Source organism: Lemur catta, chromosome 4 (assembly GCF_020740605.2).
Source record: "Lemur catta isolate mLemCat1 chromosome 4, mLemCat1.pri, whole genome shotgun sequence".
NCBI classification, from domain to species: Eukaryota; Metazoa; Chordata; class Mammalia; order Primates; family Lemuridae; genus Lemur; species Lemur catta.
This window is the reverse complement of record NC_059131.1, coordinates 37807466-37832562: the sequence shown is the minus strand read 5'-3', so window position 1 is coordinate 37832562 and position 25097 is coordinate 37807466. Positions and strand designations below refer to the sequence as shown.

General features: G+C 37.1%; 1 protein-coding gene across 1 annotated transcript; it reads right to left on the bottom strand.

The window, feature by feature from the left end:
- Positions 1 to 22995: 22995 nt before the first annotated feature.
- LOC123637424 (nuclear pore complex protein Nup50-like) lies at positions 22996 to 24579 on the bottom strand. The gene is given in 2 exon segments (XM_045550618.1): positions 22996 to 23990; positions 24207 to 24579. Coding segments are annotated over 2 exon segments (1368 nt in total).
- Positions 24580 to 25097: the final 518 nt, after the last annotated feature.

Genomic DNA, 25097 nt, shown 5'->3' with positions numbered 1-25097 from the left:
ATTTCCATGAAGTGTAACTCTTTTGGAGTGAAATCACATCATTCTGTTTACTGTAGTTAGATGTATTTGTCTCCAAAGAAATTGAACCAATAGGATGCATATATATATGCAGAGAGAGAGAGATAAATTTATTTTAAAGAATTGCCCCACATGATTGTGGGGACTAGCAAGTACAAATTTTGAAGGGCAGGTAGGCAGACTAGAGATGCAAGGAAGAGTTGTTGCAGCTGGAATCTAAAGATGGTCTGGAGACAGAATTCTTTTGGTCTCAAGGAACCCCAGTCCATTTTTTTGTCAAGGCCTTCAACTGATTGTCGAGACCCACCAACATAATGGATGGTAATCTGTTTTACTCAAAGTCTACGGATTCAAATGTTAATCACATATTAAAATATCTTCAGAGCAACATCTAGACTGAGGTTTGACTAGGAACTGTGTAACATGAGTACCATGGTCTAGCCAAGTTGATAGATAAAATTAACCATCACATTGGCAACATATTCACTGAAATGTATCAAATAAATTTAAAAACTGTGCTTATTAGTTTACTTATCCACAATTATTTGTGATAAAAGAACAATTATAAATAAATACAAAACAAGATACATAAAGTATAAATAAGAAAATAAATGCTTGAGTTGTGTTTGAGCATGCTGTGGACTGCATCAAAATTTCAAATTCAAACCAATAACCTTAAAATTTTTGCAGGCCAGGCAAAATCCTGAGGAGTCAAATAGGATCAGGAACCTCATCATGGCAAGCAACCTCATCGTCAATGGAAATGAAAAAAGAACTTTAGGAAGGTTCATGCCTTAGTAATTTTAATTGCAATTTAAGTTGCTATTATTGTTAACAACTGAGTTCTATTAGCAGAAGTTTCTGGTTATTCTACAAGAGGAAACTTTTTTTTCTTTTTTTAAATTTCAGAATATTATGGGGGTACACACATGTTGATTACATGATTTGCTTTTGTGCAGTTTTAGTCAAAGTTATATGTGTGCCCATCACCAAGATAGCATGCCTTGTACCCGTTAGGTGTAAATTTACCCATCCCCTCTGCCCTCCTCACACTTTCTTGATTTCCGATGAGTTTTACTACCATATGTGCACATGGGTGTTGATCGATTAGTTCCAATTTAATAGTGAGTACCTGTGGAGTTTGTTTTTCCATTTTTGCGATACTTCGCTTATAAGAATGGTCTCTAGTTCAATCCAGGTTGTTACAAAAGAAAGGGAACACTTATACACTGTTGGCAGGACTGCAAACTAGTACAACCTCTATGGAAAATAGTATGGAGATACCTGAAAGAACCAAAAGTAGACCTACCATTTGATCCAGAAACTTTTCTATAAATATAAAAATTTATATTTATAGCACAAACTTTGACCTGCTGGCTCACTTGGCTGATAGATATCAGTTGTTAATGACTTCCCATCCTGTGTGCAGAGAAGGGATGGAAATTCGAAATCAAGACTCTGTTTTTCTGGGTGGCAAACTTTAGTGTGCATGTGAGTCATCTGAGTCACTTGGTACAAGTGCAGGTGACTAGGTACCATCACAGAGATTTTGGTATAGGTCTGGAGTGTAACCCAGGAAAATTCATTTTGAAAAGAGGCTTCAAGATGATATTAAAGCATGTTAAACATTGATTATGCCTTTTTCCTGTTCCTATCTATATTCTAATACTTTAAAAAATATTTTTTATCACTATGATTCTAGTTTTACTAGAAAAGCTGATGTTATTTAGGCAGAGGGACTGCAATTGTTCCTTACTTTACTGCCACTTCTAACAAATGAAAGTCTCACCAGACTAAAGCTAAGGTCAATAGACTCTGTGTGCTAACAGAACTCTTTTTCATACTTAATTTTTAGAACTAAGAATATCTTAATTCTAAAGTACCATTTTAAAAACATCTGGGCATTGCTAAAATCATCATGCATCATACAATAGATGGTGCTTTACAATTACTGTGGCCAAATGGCATTAACTGCCATGGTCTATGCATCTGTGAACTTGAACATAACTTTTCAGGTTTTCATTATTACAATGTCCTTTGCTTCATTTTTAGTACCATATATATTGAATTTACTTGTTTTTAAAGAATACCTTCCAAAATTCTTGTTATGTAATTTGACATTGAAGCGAAATTTACTATGTTCACAGAAATGCACATAAATAAAATAATGTTGTGTATACTGGATATTAAGCAAAACTATTTTTTTGTCATGACAGGAATGACCACAATTTCATATTTTCTTGCAAAAGAACAATCAGGTACTTTGCAACAGTACCCTTCTAACTTACTTTACTTGCATAAGAATCACCTGGGAACTTCCTTAAAATGCAGACTTTGATTCACTAAGTTTGAGTTGGGCCTGAGATTACAAATTTCTTACGAGCTTTCAAATGTCCGTGTTGTCAGACCATGGACCGTAATTTGAATGATAAGCCTAATCAAAGAAGATACATATAAATACATGCAGCTGTGTTACATTTTGTTACGCTATACATAAAAGGATTGATTACCTTTCTCCACATTTTGATAACACTTTAACTATTTATTATATATACATGATACATTTATAATATTAACTTATAATTGATAAATTTATTATAAATTTATAATAGAACAGAACGTATTTTTCTCTTCTAGATATGCAAAAGAGGGAGTAATGTATGGAAAAAATCTTGAAATAAATCTAAAAGAGTATCTCAAGTAAGTATAAACACCTGTTAAATTGTTTAATTGGCAGTGTTTTCTTTCTTAGTGGTACATAAAAGAATTATGTGTCTTAAAAATCAATGCATTTTCTTATATATGAAATAGGGAACATAATTCTACAAAAATGGTAGTTGAGCATATCGAATGTGATCTTTGTTGAATGATGCCGGGTAGCTTTCAGCATGTCTTTAGCTGCCCTAAGCCAGTCTTACTCACATGACCTCGGCATTGGGTCCAGCTTCCCTCTCACCATTATTTAGGCTCCTGAAGAGGCAGAGGTGGGAGCATTCAAATTATCTTCCATACTGCTGGGAAATTCAAATCAGGCCAGGTTGGGAGCAGATAAGATGCCCATCCCTCCTCCTTCCTTTCTTTCTCTCCCTCCTCTTTTTTTCCCTCCTCTTTCTTCTTTAATATAGGTAAAGAACATAAATCTTATACTATAGCTCACTAAATTTTTGCATATATATATATATATATATATACACACACACACACACACATATGTATATACACAAAAATAAAACAAAAAAACAAACAAAAAAAACCTGTATAATCACCACCCAGACCAAGAGATAAACATTTTCAGAAACACCTTTAGGGACAGATGGGATTCACTTCATTTTCAGACTTTTTTATCTACTTAGCTCAGCCCTGCAGGTGGGTATGGGAAAGGTAAGACACATATTTCAGAGAACAGTACAAAATTCATTTTACCCCAAGGTCAGAGTCTACCTACACAAACTTCTTATCCAAAATCTTCCATTTATCTACTATTTCTAGTAAGAATGGTTTTTGAGTATGACTCCCTCTATCTTTTCTCACCTACTCGAGGGGATCCTTCAGCATTTCTGATTCTTTTACAGAGGGCTACACCCACCTCTCTCCCACCCCAACCCTCATCCCCAATTGAAGTGCTAAATTCTCCTGGCCCTTCTGACCTTTTGATTCAACATTTCCCCTCTCCCACACCTTCTGTGTTCGTTCATTTAGTTTCAAGTAACAGAAAATGACTGTGGCTAGTTTAAGCATTTAAGTAAAACAAATAAAAATAGGAATACAGCAGGAAGATTCCAGAGTATATAAAAAAAATCAAAGTAAAATTTGATTGGCAGGGTGGGAATCAGGGCACCTCAGGAGCCCCGGAGGGGAGTTTGTGACACGTGCTTGTAGCATGACTCAAACTCAAGTACCCAGAGTCAGTGGAATTTTCATGTCAAATGTGGAATTTGTGGAAGATACTATTGGGTCTACTCTTGGATCTAATGGTCTCTGGGGACAGAAAGGTAGGATTTGGAGGTGCAGACATAGAAAGTTTCTGGTCATTCCCAGTTATGGGAAGGAATCAAACACTCTAGCAGCCATTGATGTGCTTGACACAACTCGCAGTCTCTATCTGAAAACAGGTTTTACCTCCTAAGAGACTCCCCAATTAAAGAAAAGAAAAAAAGAGAGAGAGAGAGGAAAAAAAAAAAAGGAAAAAAATGAAAACAGGTTTTCCCCTGGGGAGGAGTGCTGAGCAGGACTGAGTTAATTAAGAAATGCTATCAAAAAAAGTTTGCATGAAAAGTGCCTCTATCCCTTCAAATGTTAAGATTTACTCTGTCAGAGTTTCCAGGGAATTCAAACTGGAATTCCATTCAATTATTCATAGGTAATATGTTGGTGTTTGATAGAATATTTGGGATGATAATGCACTGAGACAATTAAAACACCGTCAGAAAAATGGCCAGGATTTCAGAGTTTACCTGAACAAACTACACTACCACAAAGTTTAAAATAGGCAAACAGAAAATAGTACAACCCTTACAGCTCAGGACTGAGAAAATATTTCCTTCCAGTAAAGCAAAGGGTCAAACGAGGTTGACTTAAAATAGAGCAGGGACAATTCTGGCAGTCACTTATAACCGTGAAGAGAGGGGTGGGGAAAAAAGATAGATAGGAAATTCTATTTAAAGAAACACTGATGCCCTCTACCCAATACAGGAAATCATACCCCAGACTAGAATAAATGTAAAAGGTTGATATCCTTGCAGAGGCCTGGCAGTGCCAGCAGAGCCACTGGTACATTACTATCAAGCCTCAGTCATTCAAAGACCTTCTTATGTCTTTGAGTTAAGAAGGTCAAGACTGGGGGCACATCTGGATGAACCCCTGCTCTTTAGTTCTTAAAGTTTACATTCATTGCAGGAAAAAAAAAACAACTAATTAATTGAAAATACAACATTCTCTAATAAAAACATTAACATTAAATAGCCAAGAAAAAGATTTAACTATGGGAATGACAAAAACTTTATTGTGCTTTCTCAATGCATGTCTCCGAAATGAACATATGTATAGTCATACTTAAAGAGAAAGCCAGCTATAAAAATGCTAGTTTTCCAACACTCTCCCCACTACCATTTATACAAAATTACCATTATTTGTCTCTGAAGCCTACTTACTCCAAGTTCTTTACATACTTGCTATAATGTCTTGCTCTTGGCAGAAGAAATAAATAAAATAAAAATTTTAGGGAGACTGTGGATTTTATAATAACTTTTGACTTAGGTAGCAGATATCTTAAGACCTGTGACAATTGAAAGCTAAGATAGTCTCATAGGGAATTCTTTTTTAGAAGCACTAAAATGCAGTTTGGTAATCAAACATATGCCCGTAATATAACTAAATATACCACTGAATATGGCATTCTCAGTTTTAAAGTATGAACATTCAGAGTCACATGAGAATTTCATTCCAACTTATATAATTCTAATGACCCCAGAATTTGACCCAATACATAATTCATTTTAATGCAAGTCAACAGTACAGATTTTCTTGTAGGTGTAAGGCAACAGAATGTAAGAAGGCTACAAGCTTTCTCCTGGTATTTTTTTTTTTATTCCCACTTTGGAATCAGTGAGATAAACTGTGCTTTTCATTCTCCAAGTAGTTTATAGCTTTAATCTGGAATGGCAAGCTGTTGTTTCAAGAACAGTAACCACTTAATTCAATCTGAATGTTTCATATATAGATATACTGCATATACAGATTCAACAGCTGGTTATACACTGTCAACACTATGTGAGAATATTCGCAATAATTCACCCCGTTCCATATTAGTCAACTGAAGCATCTTCAGACCTGTCAGCATTATGTTGTAACACTTGGTCTGCTCAATGATAAATATAGTCACATTATTTGTAGAGCATTATCATCTGCATGATTAGCTAAATGGACCTCCAAATTGCACAAAATTCATTATTTAGAAAAGATGTCAAATCCAATCCAATTCTCACTTTTCTAAAAGGGTAAGTATGGAGGGCTACTTAGCCTGAGCTAGTTTCTTCAAAGACCCTTGATAAAACATGTTTTACAAAGTAAGTCAGTGTAGATGAATAAGAAGATACACCCCAATACTCTTGTTAAATTATATCATGTTTTACATTTTAGCTTTTCTTAATTTATAGATTTATATCCACAGCTATATTGACTATTATTTAAATATTTAAAGCACTTTCCTGATGAAAGGGCAGATGTTGTATTTAATAATGGAGGAGCTGAAGAAGGCTGTCAAATATTCAAAATTTCATTAGAAACAACTGAACCCAGATATTTGGCCACTTGTGTTTAATGAAGAACTATATATTTTATGTATATATATATATAAAAATACATGGTATATATATTGAGAGAAAATATATAGAGAGATATAGTATATATAATTTTTTATATTTCCAACAGATGAAGTTTTCCCTATAATGTATCAAAACCTTTTTTCAAGATATAACTCTTCAGCATTCATTGACCTGATAAGGACCATAAAGGACAAGAGAGGAAGAATTGGGTAATTCTGGTTTTAAGAGGCTGGGAAGAAGGGGTTTTTTTTTTTCCTTCAAAGTTTTAAGAATCAATAAATTCATAACCATGAAAAAAAATAGATATTTTAAGTGCATGCTCATAATCAAATTGTCCAACTTAATTATAATTACACATAAGGCAAATTTCTAAAATATCCTTTACAAGAATTACTGCATTAAAACTCAGTGCCTAGGCAGTGACAGGCACATAAAAAAGCCTTTATCGTTACTGATTGCTATTTAAAATATAATAACTATCTCCATGAAAGAAAATGGGTGATTGGGTCAGGCCAACTGACATTCAAATTCAGATTCTGTCACCTTGCATGAACTTGGAAATGCTACATAACTTTTCTGATCCCCAGTTTTCTCTTTTGTAGAACAACGTTGATAAATGCCTTACATAGTTGTTGTGAGGTGTAAATAAGATCACACATTTGTCAAATCACAGTGCCTAGCATCTTGCAAGTGCTAAATATATATACAAATTTCTTTAATGGAAGAGAATTGAATTGTAAAGGGTATAAGGCTATTGATATGACTTTGGAAGTGTCCTTCAAAAAGAAAATTTTTCATGCTTTAAAAAATAAAGTCCTTCCTTCTTCTAGTTCTATTATTATAGTTGAACAAATACGTTGCGGCCTCCAGAAAACCATAAATGTAGCCAAGAGTAGCTCTTTAGATTAAAGGTTCATTCATCACGTCATAACTAGCTAGCATCTTTTAAAAGCAAAAGGGTCTGTTTTGAAGTGCCAAGAAATTGAGGAATGAAAAATAAAATGAGCACAAAGACAACTCTGGACATTGAGACTAGCACAGCACATGAGATGTTTATATTTAGTACATATACATAGAAAGTCCGAAACTTATACTAGACCTTCTTTGAGAATATTGAATTAATTTCCTGTTTTTCTTAAACACAGGGTTATAGGTTTTGACTTCTTTATTTTTTAGGAAAACTAGCCATGACTGCCTTATATTTTCTGTTGCTCCATGCTATTCAGTGTACTTAGATACAGACATGAATATGGATATAGACACACATATACAATTTGACTTTTATAACAACTTCTGAAGTACGGTTGTAAGTATTACACATGTGAACACTAAGACATTAATTGATTTATACTGGTTTATATTGAGCATTTGATTGGTTCATATTTATCATTTAAATATCACTATTCAGGTTATAACCCAAATAGTCTTGTAATTAATGACTCCCCTTAAAAATAGCATTATGATTCCTTTTTCCTTCTCCTGTACAAGAAAGTTATATTTTGTATTATGGCAGTATTAATGTCACTAGAGGAAAATATATTAGAAATTAAGTGCTCAGTGTATGTTAAATAGGAATTTTCTCTTAGCAAAGCAGGATTGGTGTGATTACTTAATACAGTCCAAAATATTTTTATATATAGTCTCAGCTATAATATTACTATAGGAACAAGTAAAGAAAACCACATATATGGATACACTCACATAGAAACACACACACAAGAACAGAGGAATGGAGAATGATATGTCAGTTCATAAACGACAGACAACTTCTGAGAAATTCAAGACATACTTGTAGCTGTGCAGACTTTGAAGAGGACTGTGGTTCTCCATTAAGAGACTAGCATATTATCTTTCAAAAGTGGAGAAATAAAAATAAATAAATAAAATAATACAAAATACCAAAGAGAGACTGGCACAAGAATATAAAAACAAAGGTTTTTATAAATATTAAATCTACATGATGAGTGCGTTGCACACCCTCTGGGGAATGGTCATGCTTGAAGGTGCAGACCCGGGGAGGTGGCGGGGGGAGGGGATGGAGGTATGACTACATGATGAGTGCCAGGTGCACTGTCTGGAGAATGAGAATGGACGCACTTGGGACTCTGACTCGGGGGGGATGGGCGGGACATGGACAATGTATATGACCTGAACTTATGTTGTACCCCCATGATGAGCTGAAATAAAAAAAAAAAAAAAAGGAAATAATCCTGAATGTAAAAAAAAAAACAAAACCCAAAAACTTACAGCACAAAGGTGTTTATAATAGTGTTATTTATAATTATAAACCATTTGAAAGCAACTCAAATTTTTAAATATTGAGTAATAGTAAAATAGCCTATGGAATATTGCATAGCTATGCAAATAATGTTTATGAAGAGTTTGTAAACACATAGTTTTGATATAAGTAAAAAAAAATACAGGAGATAAAAGAATGATGTTTATTTTCTGAAAAATTTATTTACTGATATACGCAAAAATATATAGAGAAAAGCAAGGTGTTATAAGTTATACATGGGTTCTGGGACTGAATAATCATCTCTTCTTCCTATATTTTTGTATATCCCAATTTTTTTATAATGGAAAAATGGGCTTCATTCTCTTTTAAACAACCTACCATTCTACTTTTTACATGTAAAAACCAATCATGGACTTTTTATCAGCTAGGAAAACAGAAATACATTACATATTTTTCAAAGGCAGGAATTTGTATAGGGAATTTGTTACAGGTATTGGCTATTGGAGGCTGGAATCCATTTCCTCTCCTGGGTAAAGGATCATTGCTGAATTGATCATGACAGGAACAGAAAGTCAACAAAAAAGAAGTCCCTCCCACACTCCTGCCTACTAATCGCTCCCTGTTGCCCTCTACTGGCAGAACCTAGAAGCCACTGGAAACTGAGAAATGTAGTGTGCGTGATCCCAGCCACAGCATCATAAAGCAGGATATGAAAAGGTATATTGAGAAATAGAAGACAATACCTAACAGAAACGACAGCATATTCTAAATAAGTAGTAAGAATAATACATAAAACACATTGCTCAAGACTAAAAATCTTAGAATAACAGTATTGAGACACAGACACCTTTATTAATGACTTTTGTTAATTTGATTACCAAAGCCAAAATGCTTCTTAATGGGATGAACTGAGTACAAATAAGTGGTGTTAAACTTTTAACATGTATCATTTGTTTTTATTAAGGTGATTCAGCCATCACCATTCTACTCCAATAGATATTTTATTAAAGAAACTAATTTAAATGTACATGATAAATGAACTGTGTTGAAAATTCTATTTTTCTTCAATTCTAACCTCCTGATCTTAATTAACTTCTCCACTTCTGTTCCCATAGAAACCAGCAATGCAATCAATAAGATGTAAAGGTAGTAAGGTACATGCAGAAGTATTCTACAAGTATGGTAACAACATTTATTTTAAATCATCGGACAAATTAGTATTTGCAATTAGATTACAGGTAATATACTTCAAAATTCAAAATGAAAAATGCAGTCGAATGGTAAATAAAGATGATAAACTTTCCCTGATCTCTTTTGTTTTCTTTATTCCCATGCAAAATAAGTACAATGCCCAGAAAATTGAAGAGCACGTTTTTGTGTGGCAATTCTTTTAGTTTCTCTGATTTCTAAAAACCATATCATGTCATATCCCCTCACTTCATACATATGTCTCACAAACAAATAAAAATAAAAAATAAGCCAAAAAAACATATAAAAATTACAATGTAAAAGCCATACTCCTGCTTTTTTTCACTCCAGGTTCATAGGCTGGTACCTACACACAAAGTCACATTTTTGAGGCAGAGGCCAAGGCAAACCTCTCCTGAGAGTTGCTCTTAACTGATTAAACAAATATCAACTGGGTTTAACTCTACCAGTTAAACCATGGATCAAATGCTGAGAATAACAGTTAACAGGATCATGACTGTGTTCTAGATTGAGAGCCTCGGTAACATTCTAATTTAGCTGTTCTGTGTCTGGGGGTGATGATATTGCTGTGCCTCCATCACTCCTGAGTTTTGTTGCAAGTAGCTTATTACCAATGCTAGTTAACAAAACAAACAAAAGCAAACACTGTTTATGCTTTGTAAAAAGAGTTAGAGTGGGTTCAAGGTTATTTCTATATACTTTAACTCTCCATCCCTTCTATTTCAATGTGATTCTATGAATGCAGAGAAGCTAAATAAAAGCTAGTGGTACAGGGATTTTGATTATGAAAACTTTATTTCTCCTGTGCATTTTGGAGAAAAGAAATTGTGAGAACAACTGTGGTAATCCATGCTTACCACTTTCCTTTCACCTTTCCTGTATTGCTCCACTATGCCAAATAAAGTAGCTAACGCTTAAATTAGTCTTTTCAAATGTGCCAATATAATGCTAAAACATTGTCATCAAATTTGTACCATTGATTCTTCATTTTTTCAAATATATATGATGATATTCAATTAATCTACTGCACAGGTGGTTACTGCAAGATATTTTCATATTGTGAATATCGGTTTTATATTTAATATTTATACATATGCAAAGAGAATTATACAATAAATAATTAAGTCAACCAATTGAGACTTCTGATATATTCTGGTGTGTATTAGGAATACATTGTGGTGTTTACATTATTTTTTACAACATTAACTTTTTCCTGTCTCCAAATGCTGGGCTAGCACATTAAGAGAATTTCAGAGCTACAGAGATCTGATGTATTACCTAAAATATTGCGTGGTTATTTTTCTTGTTCTTTTTTACAGATATAGAGGACAGCTAGTGTCTACTTCAGTATGCATACTAATTAACTTTAACATATGCAGCTTTTACAATTACTCAACTCCCTCAACTCCAGTTGTCGTCAGTGCCATTTTTTCCCAGCTGTCTTAAAGCATGCCACTTTGAACTTCTTCATTATCTAAAACTACATCATCAGGAATTTTAGCTTCAAATTCCCTTTTCTTACCACAAATCCTTATTGTACACTGTATCACTGTTCACCAATTCTTAGTTCTCCTCCTCTGTAGGAGATTAATGTTTCCCTGCGCTATTAAACTCCGGCATGAACACACGCTATACATGAGCTGATGAAGTCTGAATGATAAGGATGTATGCCACTTCCAGATAAAAGTTTTAAGAACAAGTGAGTATCTTGCAACTCTTCTCTTTGCTACAATTACAGGTACTGTTCCAAATTGTGACTCTTTCATCGGCTTGGGTTCCAGAGTACCAACAGTGATAATGTGGAACATACCATTTACCTAACCTGTACTGAAGTGTGAGCACGGCATAATCCTGTGGCTTTAAATCAATGATCAGTTGACTAAAGCCCAATTTGTTTGTTTTCATACGTAAAGTTTTATTGGAACACAGCCATATTCCTTTGTTTATATATTGACTATGGCTGCATTTGTACTACAATGGCAGACTTGAGTAGCTACAACAGATGTTGTGTGGTCCTCCAATCCTAAAATATTTCCCATCTAGCCTTTTGCAGAAAGTTTCCAACTCTGTTAAGTCACTGAAATTTCAGAGACATTTGTTACTGCAGCTTAACCTAGATCATCCCTTCATCTGGTATACTTTTATCTTTGTATGTAGTCAGAGTCTAAGTAATAGGCATAAATCCCAATATTAATGAATCTTTTAGGATTATGTGATGGAGGAGATGACCTTGCAGTAGAGACTGACCTGACTCTAGAGGAGCAACAAAATGAGAAAGGCACAGAGTCTAAAGGGCAGATTCAACTCAGGCAAAATCAATATGCATTTGATGGTAGCCCATGGCCATTCAAACGATAGCCAAGATTAAAGAGACAAGAAAATGGGCAGTTAGTTGTCATGTGTGAGATCAATCCAGGAACCCACTGCCAGTCTAATAACTGGAACAAGGTTCTGGTCTTCAAGCTGAAGATAGGCATACATTAACACATAGCAAAAGAGCAGACTCCTGCAATAGTGACAGCATTCAGGGCACATCCCAGCACTTCAGGGGCAATCTGTTCAGAAATAAGAGTCAGAGCCTAGAACAGATAACCGGTTCTAAAGCTTCAGCCAACTGGGTGTGGCAGTGGGAGGTACGTATTTGCAGAGAAATGCACAGAGAGATAAGGAAAGGAGTGGAAAGCAAGCAGACAACATAGCTATTAATAATTCTATGAACATTGGCCGGCGCGGTGGCTCACACCTGTAATCCTAGACCTCTGGGAGGCCGAGGCGGGTGGATCACTTGAGGTCAGGAGTTCGAGACCAGCCTGAGTGAGACCCCATCTCTACTAAAAATAGAAATAAATTATCTGGACAACTAAAAATATATATAGAAAAAAAAAATTAGCCAGGCATGGTGGCGCATACTTGTAGTCCCAGCTACTCGGGAGGCTGAGGCAGGAGGATCGCTTAAGTTCAGGAGTTTGAGGTTGCTGTGAGCTAGGCTGACGCCACAGTACTCACTCTAGCCTGGGCAACAAAGTGAGACTCTGTCTCAAAAAAAAAAAAAAAATTCTATGAACATTGGCTTCTGATTGGCAAAGAGAAAAAACAAATGGGGCCAGGTTTTCTCTAGTAGGTCTGAGTGGACAATTTAATTCTCATCAACTCCAGATGAGGGAGGAAAAGGGGCACTGAGACTGGTAACCCATGATTTCTTTAGTCAAGGCTGGTGCATAAAAGTGGACAGGACTGAGAATGGGAGGTACAACAGACTCAGCTATAATAATTTGGGGACAGGAGGCACAGAATATCTTTCTACTCTCTTATACTACACTGTATCTTGGCCTTTATTATCATCCTTAGGCATTTCATCTCACAGACTGTCCATTCCCTTTCTGGTTTAGTTAGGTTGTAAGCAACCTAAATTCTATGGTCAGTCATTTCATGTATATATATTTCACTTGGGTTGAGCTCAAACTGCCTTCAGTCTTTAACCTACAAAGCCTTTTCCAACCACAAACTGATTTAGATCCCTAAGTTTTCCTTCCAGGCTTTTTAGCCTTGCTTGAGAAACTCACTCAACAGTGATGATTAGTTCCCCCACAAATGTATTCTTCCTAACTTGGCAGGATACAAAATGCAATTCAGCAATTCTTTTAGTCTTCTCTAATTGACTCCCAATTATAATTGCCACATTATACTTCTAACAGCTGTTCCAAACTATCTTCAAGCCCCAATTACAACCCACTCATTCATTCAATAAATAATATTTTTAGTATTTACTATACACCAGGCTCTCTGCTGCCTGTTGGGGGAACAACAGTGAATACGACAACCCTGGCCTCTGCCTTGATGGATTTAAAGAGAATAAGACAGACCGAAAAGCAAGCAACTAAGATATCCTGTGATTAAAGCAGTAATAGAGAGAGGTACATACCTTTATCACAATTTGTCTCATCTCCTGAGTCTTGCTTTCTCAAGTTAAAAGCTAGATACGTGCCTCCCTTGCCTCCCAGCAGTCCAGAGTTCATGCCTGTGATCAGGGTTCACCAGTCAGATCTACCAACATATCAATTCAGAAGAGACCAGTTTAAAGGAACAGCTGAATGGAATTTAATCCGGCAAGGGTGGGAAAGAGGCAGCCTGCATTCAATTAACAAAGGACTGAATGGTGGCAGCTTAGCAGCTTACAATGTCCAGGGCCGGTGATCTTTAATGTGACCAGCAACAGCAGAGACAGGGTCTCCTCAGGAGCAGTTGGGTGATGAATTCAGGAATTTCGTTTTTTGTTGATATAGACTCCAAGCCTGACTCTAGCCCTTGCCTTGATATATTGTCTGCTGTCTAATATTCTTTAATAAAGTCCTTTTCTTCTTAAACTCTTTAATGTGATTTTGTTGTTGTTTGTAGCTAAGAACGCCAACAGATATAATAGGAATACAGGAGGAGGGACACATACCTTGAGTGAGAGTAGGTTGTTCAATCTTACCTGGAGAACTCAGCATTTAAGCTAAGGGGCAGGCAGGATTGATTCAAATGAGGCAAGTAGGAAACAAGTTTCCAGGAGATAGTTGAGAAGTGAGGAAACATGGCAAATTGATAGAATACGGTAAGACCAAGGACTATAATGAGGGTAGTAAGATAGGACATGAAGGCAGTGATGAAGAATAAAGCTACTGATGTAATCGATGATCTGTATCAGTCTGACCAGAAAACCTGGGCAAGGAGATTCAATGTTACCCTAAGAGCAGTGGGGAGCCTATGGAATATTTTAGGTGGGATAGTGAAATAATTGCATATTCACATTAGGAAAATGACTTTGACTGCAGTAGAAAATAACATGCTGGAGTGAGACTAGAACCAGGGCAGGCACGTTGCAGTGGTTTAAGTAAGAATTGCTGGGGCCTGAGCAGGGTGGAAGCAGAGGGGGAAGAAAGAAAGAGACATATTTGAGAAAATACCCATCACAACTTGATTTATAAGTGATCTGGTCTCACTGCCTTAAGTTTCCTACTTTCCACTTCAAGGTTTATAATTTTTTTCAAATATTTATTGTTTTCATGTGCTAGAGTCTATTCCAGGTGTCGAGAAGACAGTGAATGAGTAAGTCAAGGCAGCTGGTCTCATGGAGACGGAGGAGGCAAACACTATACTAAATACAGAGAAAGGTGATTCGAATCAGTGGTTTGTGTCCTGTAAGAATTACAACAGGGAGTCAAGATAAACAGTGGTCTGGTGGAGGCTCCTTCATACAGGGAGGTCAGAGAAAGCCTCTCTAAGAGAATAACATTTGAACTGAGATCTAAGTGGTGGGAAATCGCCAGTCATCAGGAAGTTCTGGAAGTGAGCCCTGGAGGTGGAGAAAAGTTAGAGAAAATGCAAGTGGAGGAATGAGTTTGTGTGTTTGAAGAACTGCAAGAAAGTCAGCAAGGCTGGGGCAGGGTGAGAGTAATGTAGAGAAGGAAGTCTGGAGGGAGAGACGAACGTAAGGCGAGGTGTGGAAGGCCTTGAGAGGCCATTAAGGAATTTGGATTTCATTCTAAGTACAATATTGCTGTATTTTCATCCACCCTCTCCTTAGCTTCTGACTCAGCAAAAAAAATATTCTTACCTAAACCCTACCAGAATTTTTTTTTAACAAATCATCCTATCCTACTGTTGCCACCCAACCAGGTTCATTTGCCTGTGGCACAGAGAAGAGCCTATGTACTGAGACAATCAGGATTGCAACTGATAAGGAAAACCCCCATCTATTACTTGGCACATCAGCCACCTGAGACCCCCCCCACCCGCATGTGAGACCCACATCAGCATGATACTAACCTACTACCTGACGCATCAACTAACCTATTACCTTAGCCACCTGAGACCCCACCCCTCGGACCAACCCAACTTAATAAAAGTGGGAAAAATGGGGTAGACGGGGCTCAGAATTTGGTGGTGAGACCCCCCTGAGCCAGCTGGTGAATAAACTTTGACTCTCCGTGTGCCACTCAGTTTGTCCTCAGAATCACCCGCTGTAACACCTGTAACGTGAAGAAAGAGTTTTATTCTGCATAGTACTATTGCCGAGATGAGGGAAAGTTTCTCAAACCCACCTCCTTGAGAATTTGGGAGACCGGGTTTGTAATGCAGGCAAGGGATTAGGCAACTGGGTTTATTAATTGGGGCAAAATTATAGGGGTGTAGGAATCATCTTCATGTGTTGTTTCAGTTCCTGGGTCACAATTCCTTTGACTCAGTTTCTTGGTATGGGTCACTCTTTTGGGAGGTAAATCAGTCCACTGGAATGCAGGGCCTGGAAGATATCTTAAAAGCTACGTTTTGGTTTCAAAAAGGTTATGCTATCTATGGAGACAATTAAGAATCTTTATGGACACCAGCTATGTGGCTCCGGAGTGGCAAATATAGAGAAGCAAGCAGGGGGACAGCAACTAATTATTATTGCTATTTTTAGCTAGGCCTTTGCCATAGTTCTTGCTTTGCACCCCATTATTGATTTAGGTAAAAGGCTGTCTCACTACCTCCAGTGTTTCCCTATTAAATGACAAACATATTCAAATTATTTATTTAACAGATACTTATTGAACATTTACCCACTATGTGTCAGATAGTGTATTCTGTGATATATAAAAAAGCTGTTCTTGCCTCTTATCTTGCAATTCCTTTGATATAAAATTACATCTCATACATTTTTCAATGCTGGTTCTTTCACCATTACCTCACCCCTTTACACAAACTGCTCCATGCATGTTTGTCAGTGAGAACCTACTTGCTAAATTCCAGGGCTTCTCCTTAGTCTTGAAGGAGCTCAAGGAATTTCACCCCAAAATAAGAATCCTTGGTATTTTGAATTAAGGGCCCTTAGAGATTAACAGGCCTTTGGAAGAGGCTTTACCTCTATCTGCATAACCAGAGGGACCCATCAAAAGAACAATGGACTTCCTTCCCCCTCCCTGTTATCTCCCTGTAATCAAGAATGCAGCTAGACTTGGCCCAAATCATTTCAAACATAATGCTTATTTCTCAGGTAAATTTAAAAGTCAATCTGTTTGCCCCATCCATTCATGCTCCCTATTTATCCTCCCTAGGAACCATTTATTGCCCCTAAACAGAATTATCTATACTCCTCCTCATCTCCCCCTCCCATATAAAAGATAGATATAAAAATATCTGGATCCCATTGGGATATTGAGTAATCACTCTGTGATTCTCCCTATGCACATGGTAAATAAACTTTTCCCTTTTATTAATCTGCTTTAATTTTGAGTTGATCTTTCAGTGAACTTTTGGGGGAAGGGGCAAGTTTCCCCTCACCCCCACAGTCTCATTCCACTGATTCTTCTACATCATTTGACTCTATTGATTATCGAGCACGAAATGCCCCCTCTCTTAACTTCTAAGTCTGGGAATATGTCCCCTTAGTCTACTCTCTGACTGTGTGTCATCAGTCTCATGCACTGCCTTATTTTCTTCAATATGCCCCAGAAATGTAGGCTTTTCTTCAGCCCTGGACCTGTTTCTTGTTCTGTACCTTTTTTCCTTAAAATTCTAATCCAATCTATAACCTTAGGCTACCCCTTCACGAGAGGATTCACTGTTTGTCTTCATTGGACTATCCCATCAGATCCTTGAATTCAAAGTCTTTTAAGTAAAACATCCTTCTTACCCCTAAGCCTGTAATCCTTTATTTCCTAATCTCATTTTATTCTTATGACAACTCATTTCTTTCTTTCTTTCTTTTTTTTTTTAAAACTTCACTCTCTCTTGTCTAAACTCTGGCCATGCCTCTCTATCTCATCCTTTTTCCTCCAACTTTTTCTGCATGCTTCTGGAAAAATTAAATTTCCTAAAAAACAGATGCTGAATAGCATCATTTTTTTTCTGCCAAATAAATAGACAGTGTCCTCATGTGATATTTAAAGTGATCTATGACTCCATTACACCTTGCTTTTCTAATTTTGTCTCCACTGCTGCACTTTAAACATCCTCTGCTTCCATCAATCTCAGTTTTTCATTATTCTTAAAAGTTACGTTACCTTCAACCAGTACAATTTAATACTGAGATACTCGTTCTTATTTTCCTTTCTTATTTCTTCCTATGGAAAATCTTATTGATATGTCAAGGCCTGCCTGGTTCAAACATTTCTGCCCTTTTGAAACTCTTCTAAATAACAAACAATAACCCATTCCCCTACAATGAAAATCAGAAATTAATTCACTCAACAAACATTTTTGAGCTCCAACTATTGCAGACACTGTTTGATATGCAGACATAAACAAGACAAAGCCCCTGCTTTCAGGAGCTTACATTTGAGGTACATGTGTATGTGTGTGTAAAAAGAGGGAAGACAGAAAATAATATAAAAATAACCATGTAAGTGCTAGAGAGAAAAGTAAAGCAGAGTACAGATATAGAAAGTGACAGGAGCTGCTTTTCTAGATAAGATCAGGAAAAATTTCTCTGAGAGTGGATATTTGGGAAGGGAGAGTTGAATGAAATGAATAGCAAGCTATGCAACTATCCAAAGGAGGAATTTTCCAGACCTAGAAAATAGCAACTGCAAATGCCCTGAGGTTGAGTGTACATGATGGACAGGAGCTGCTGCATGAAGGTAAGCCAGGCTGGAGTGCAGTGAGTGCAGGAGAGAGTGAAGGAGGCAATGGAGGAAAAGCCAAGAAGGCCAGTCCACTGAGGGCCTTGTAAACTGTGGCAAGAAACTGTGCTGCATCCATTGGAGAATTTTGAGCAGAGGCAGGACCTAGGAATGTGGCTGCTATGTGTGCCATATTGTGGGAGGCCAAGAGTGGAAACAGTAAGACAAATTAAGAGGTTATTACAGTTGCCCAGGCAAGAGATAATGGTGGATTAACATTATGGTAGAATCAATGTCCTCCTTCACACAAAGCACTATTGATGGAAAAGAAGCCAAATTCTGCAAAATAATTTAAAGAGGTTTATTCTGAGCCAAATTTGAGGACGATGACCCAGAGCCATGCCCAAAAAACAAGTGGACTCTCCAGTTTGCCAGTTTGGTTTTATACATTTCAGGGACATAGGTGTTAAGGGTAAAGTCATAAATCAATACATGGAAGACATACATTGGTTTGGCCCAAAAAGGTGGGCCATCTTGAAATTGGGGGGGCTGGTTTACAGGTTATAGGTGGGTTTAAAGATTCCTTGACTTCTCATTGGTTAAAGACTTGAAGTTTTCTCTAAAGGCTTGGAATGTTTTAAGATAACTAAGTCTATTAATCAGAGACAAGCCACAGGGACATATATTTGTTGTGTAAATTGAAGACCTGCAAATTTGGCTTGTATAGACTTAGGCCTGTTAATGAGTAACAGTAGATATCTCCAAGAAGGAAGGGGAGCATGATGAGGCATGTCTGACCTTCCTCTTCCTGGCAGACAATTTAGTTTTAGAATATCCCCTTGGCCAAGAGGGGGTCCACTCAGTCAGCCAGTGGTGGGGAAATCTTAAGATTTTATTTTAGTTCCCAGCATCTATTATAACACTTAAAATATTGAAATTTGTATTTTGAGTATTTACAAAGATGTTACCTGATCCTGAGCGGGGGCTATAGCTGGTCCACTTTTGTGTCTTCAGAGTACCTGGCACTGGGCTTTACATACATATGGATGGGCTGAGCTGAATTTATTATGCTCTCTCTAGCTGGCATTTCACTCTTAGAGAACTTTATTTAAACTCAGTTATTTTTCTTTTACAGAGTATGTAATGGCAGTTCCTTCAAACTTTCCTCCTGGGTCTTAATTTACCATCTCTTAGCTATCTTTGTGTCCCTTATCTGAACTGCAGAATAGTTGGCTTCCTTTAAATTATTAAGTAAATTTCCCCAGTAATGATGCAAACAGTCTTAGGTACACACATATTATTACAAATTCTTTTATAAATAAACTCTCTGGGTTTTCACACTGTTTTGGGGAAGTCTTCACTGAAATGAATATTCTATTCAAAATTATATTTTTAGACCCCAGGAACTGAGGCAGAATGGTTTGCAACTCTAACAATAAAGAATTAACTAGTAAAAAGAAGTGCTTAAAATCTTATGTGGTCAAGTTTCTTTACAAAACATAGAAGAGATGAGGAAATTGCTTTGTTCTAGTTTGGAGGATTTAGAACCAAAGAGAAGTGTAGCCTTGATTATAGTGGGCCATGAAAATCTTCACACCAATTCTCTTCCTCATTTTTCTATTTACAAGGCAAAGACTCCAATGGACCTAAGAATAAGGCTAAAATTCCTTCTAAGGAAATCATATGGCAGTGTGGTTATGGATCATCTACCTTGCTCTCTACCCAAGACTCACCTTAGAAGGTTCTCATCCAGAGAGGAGAGCTTTTGAGAAAGTAGCAAATTTAGCCCATACAGAAAGTGTAACTTGACCTCTGACAGGGAGCCAATGGTGGGCCTATAACACATTATCACCTGTGGGTGATCTGAGATAATTTTAATTTTCCAAGTTTCCTTTTATTTGGAGGTGGGTAATAATACACCTATAATACAGAATTGTGAGGACAATTAAAAGAGATGGTATAAAGTGCTTAAATAAGTGTCTGGAAAATACAGAGCACAACAAATGTTAACCCTTGCCTCTGCATGGGTTTTTCTTAGCTGTCCTGCTGGTTATTGTTTACTTAGCTCCATTTTAGCCTTTCTAATGTCTTGCTCTGTGCCCTAGAAGGCTTATCTCAGAGACATCACCGGGACTCCATTGAGAGCTGGCTTTTCAATGGGGTCAGACAATGGATTCCTGCAGGAGATGGGGGCATGAGAGAAAAGAGAAGGCTGGTATTACTTTCCTGTTCTAATTCTTTTCATACTGAGCTTCTGGCAGTGGCTGCCCCCTCCTTATCTATCGCTTTGCTCTCAGTCCCTTCTCCATTCTTCAGCTGTCTTTGGACTCTGGTAAGATTATTTCCTCCCTTTGTTGTTAGAGACTAGGTGATACGACATTCCTGATTGTTCCCCAGAACCCCATCCACACCTCTGCAGATAGTTCCCTTGATAAGTTCTCTTCCCTGAACCACTAAAGCAAAAATTTTATTTCTTATTGTGAACCTGGACTGGTACACCTTTCAAATCCTTCCTTTTAGCCAGAGCTGATTCCATTAAATTGGGGAAAGATCTGAGACCTATGGAGCAGGGTTTACATTAGTTCAGCAAACATTTGTGACTTGTTTCTAAGTGCTACTGTTCAAGCAACAGGGATGGATATTAAATAGGTAAGACACAGTTCATGCTCTCAAAGAGTCCACAGTCCAGTGGGACAGAAGGACAGGGGAGGACAGAGGTAATATTTACAAAGGTAAATTTTAAATTGCCAAGAACATAATGTCTGAAGATCAAGGTAAAAATACAGAAAACTATAGAAAACTAAAGTTGAGGATAAACAATTCCACAAAGAGATTCTTGTGAATGCCTCACAGAAGAGAGAACCTGAGATTTTTGAAGGATGGTTAGAAATTCATCAGATGGAAATGATGGGATATAGCTTTCTAGGCCAAGAGAACAAACAGCATGTGCAAAGTCTCAGGGTTATAAAATTGCCTGGTGTGTTTGAATGTTTTGAAGTGATAGAAGATTTGGAATAACGATGGTTTGGAATACTAAGTTATGGGCAGAAAGCCTGGGATTAGGGCATGGTAAAAGGTGTTGAAAACAATAGGAAAGGATGAGACAGAGGCAGTCAGGGACTGGATCACAGAGGATTTATGTGATTCTCTAGGAAGTGTGGACTTTATCCAATAGGTATATTTCCAGCAACTGACTCATTTTACTGCAATCTAGTTATGCAATTCAAGTTGTAGTATTGGAAAAAGAACAGTAGAAGAGATGGATGATGGAGTTAATAACATTGGAAAGTGGGAGACCAGGTAGACTTGCTAAAGGAGACGATATGAGACAGAGAGTGCAGCAACGTTGGAGACTAAGAAAATTAGACAGGAAGCGTGTTGAGTGTGAGTCCTAGAGTAGACAGTAGGAGAAAACAGATTTTCCCTGTACTTCCCTTATAGAAGAGTCCCCAGATAGGCACATTGCCCTTTCCTTCATGTGAGGTTACAGCTATCTTTAAGAAGACTGGCCCTTATTAATTGTCAAATCTGCTGATTCCTTGCTCTTGGACTTCCCAGCTTCCAGAACTGTGAGAAATAAATTTGTTTATAAGCCAAGTCTATGGTATTTTGTTATAGTACCCTGAATGAATTATGACAGTGGGGCTTTTAAACAAGATTTCTGATAAATGACCAGTATTATTATTAATAAATAGTAGTATAGTTTCCATTGCAAAGGGTTTTAAAGGGAAGCAATATCTTTGGAGTTTAACCAAATTTCAGAATAATTCTTAGGGCAAGGAGATGGAAGTGATTGAGGTTATAAAGATGGAATAAATGCGTGTTTTAAATTTTTCTGGGGCCCAAATTGGCAGATCTCAGATGATTTTCCAGGATGGGGGTTTGGAAGATGCTGGCTCACAAAATTAGTGCAATAATTTAAAAATATTTGGGAGTATTTAAAGTAATAAATACTCCAAAAGAATCTCTATCAATTCTGTCCCAGATGCCCAGCAGATATAGCTGTGTTGGATCTCTAGCTCTGCTTCAGAAAGTCAGAGCACAAATGCACTGAGCAGACCCTACGTATACGGACAGAACATAGGAAGAAACATTGCATCATTGCTTGTCCAGCAAGCCCCGGTTGATAGATGAAATTTGTTTTGCTGTATTGTTATTAATCTTTTTAATGTCTATATTCTGTTTCTCTAAAAATTACCTATTAAATATTAAGATTGTATTCTATACCCCTTTATGTCTAGAATCTTTCATAGTGCTTTCTAGGTATTCAGTATGTGTATGGTGTTGATTACCAAGAAAAATTGATATGAATGAATTAAGACACAGGAATAGCTTTACTATAAATTTTATTTTAATGTTATTTGGTATTGCATTTTACTTATAAATCCTTATATTTATAAATGTAATTGTTTCAAGGTTTACTTTGAAATCTTTAAATGGACAGGAGAAATAACATGTTTGTCTCAATTTTATAAACATGCAATGTGAAGGAAGTATACAGAAAGCTGTTGCAATTTTTTTTTTAATATTTAAAGGTTTTATTGGCCATATTCTTCCTCACAAAAGGTTTAGGTTATCTATAAGTTCTTAGAATGTCAAAGAAGAGAAGAAAAACTGACTGAGTTTAGCGGGCAGTGGGGGAGCAGCAACTTGGCAACAATTCCTCAGTTGACATCACGTGTTCAGGCATCTTTTTACTCCAGTAAAATTTTGTCAACTCATCTGCATCCTCGCTAGTTTTTACTCGAATTAACGTGGTAACTGGGGTAGTGGCATTCTTCTCATCAACAGGTGGGTTTGGAACACAGACAATAAGGACATTATTTTTCCCTATTCGAGTACATGGCATATTAGGTGGAATCAGAACATTCAGCAATATGTTGCCTAAATTGGTGTCTGCCCATACCAAAAGCTGTGTCTTCTGGTTTGCTGTAGGTTTCAAATGCAGAATACCCACACCTTTCTCTTTAAATTCATTGTCTTTCTTGTAAAATAGTTTACACTTTTTGGAGTAAAAAGCATCTTCTTCTTTTACTTCAGTAACTTCTACTTTGGGTGGTTCCTCATTCTCTTCTTCATCTCCTCCTTTGCATTCATTACTGCCACCTTCTGCTTGGCTCTCCAGTGTTTTAGTGGAAAATGGTGAAGAAACTGGTTTACTCTGGGTAGTATCTTTGCCAAATAAACTGGCGTTTCCAGAGGAAAATGAAAATCCAGCCAGGGGGCCAGAGCTTAGTGAGCCCAAAACAGAGCTATCAATTTTCATGCCAAAATTAAACGAGGCATTTGTTGCTCCTAGTGATGGGTCCATTTTCTTTTCAGACACAACCTCAGTCTCCTTTTCAGATGTATCTTCAGTTTTGTTGCTGGGGAACAAAAATGCTGACTCTTGCTGTAATTTTGTTGAGCCAAATAGGGAAGGAGACTGCATTTGAACCTACCTCTTGTTAGTTTCACTTTGAGAATGGTTACTGACACTGTTTCCGTGTTTCTGTTCAATGTTTGCTAAGTATTTCTCATAGTCTTTAAAGATGGGTGTCAGGTCACAGAGTGAGTTTCCATTCACGTGCTTCACTATCCAGTCCCGGACAGAGCAGTTCAAGGCAGCCAACTGCTTGTTTTTTTGTTTGTTTGTTTTTTTTTTTTTTTTTTTGAGACAGAGTCTCACTTTGTTGCCCGGGCTAGAATGAGTGCCGTGGCGTCAGCCTAGCTCACAGCAACCTCAAACTCCTGGGCTTAAGCAATCCTCCTGCCTCAGCCTCCCGAGTAGCTGGGACTACAGGCATGCACCACCATGCCCGGCTAATTTTTTCTATATATATTTTTAGTTGTCCAGATAGGTGTTACTGGCATAGGCTTTGCTAGAAGCAAGGCCAGAGCAGGAAGGCTGCTGACTGTCACCCTTAGTTTTGGGATTTGAAATCTTTTTATCAACCAAGGTGGTAGGGCCGTTTGCAGCAATAGAACCAAAGGCTGCCTGGGTCTCTGTTGCCACTCTTGCACTGGTGAAGGGAAAGGTGATAGTTGTGCTGTTTCCATTTGACAGTCCTTCTAGAGGCTTCCCTCCAGTGCTACTACCAAATCCAGAAAACCCTCCTCCTCCAGAAGGTACAACCAAACCTTTAAATCCTTTAAAGGCTCCTCCACTATCAGATTCAAATCCAACATTTCTACACTTTGCTTTCTTTATGGCTGTTCTTCTTAACATAGAACCTATGGGTGTAGGACATTAAAAAGAAATATTAACATCTGTCTTCATCATGTTCCTTCATTCCCTTCCTCTAACTGACTTTAAAATTAATTTGATTATAGAACTGTCCTGTAGGGTTAATCAATAGTGATTTCATCTATTAAAAATACTAAAGGTATAAATAAATAGAATTAAGATGGCTCCTACCTAGAAATCGTGCTTACAGATCTGCAGGATATTGACTCAGTAGTATTACACTACCTCACTCTGTGAGCACAGTTTCTTAGAATAATGATATGGAGTGTATACCTAGTGTTCTAATTAAAACCCATGGTCATTCATCTATCTAATTGCAACAATGCCCTCCAGGAAGCTTCAATTCCAAATGTACTATTCTTCTTTTGCCTGAGCAAGTGACTTTAAAACTACCTGGCTTCTTGCCAAGACCTGAAGTGAAAAATTTACTGACTGTGATATCGCAGTAGAAACAGCATTACAGGATGAAAAATTGAAAAGGACAGGCAAAGAAGTGAGAT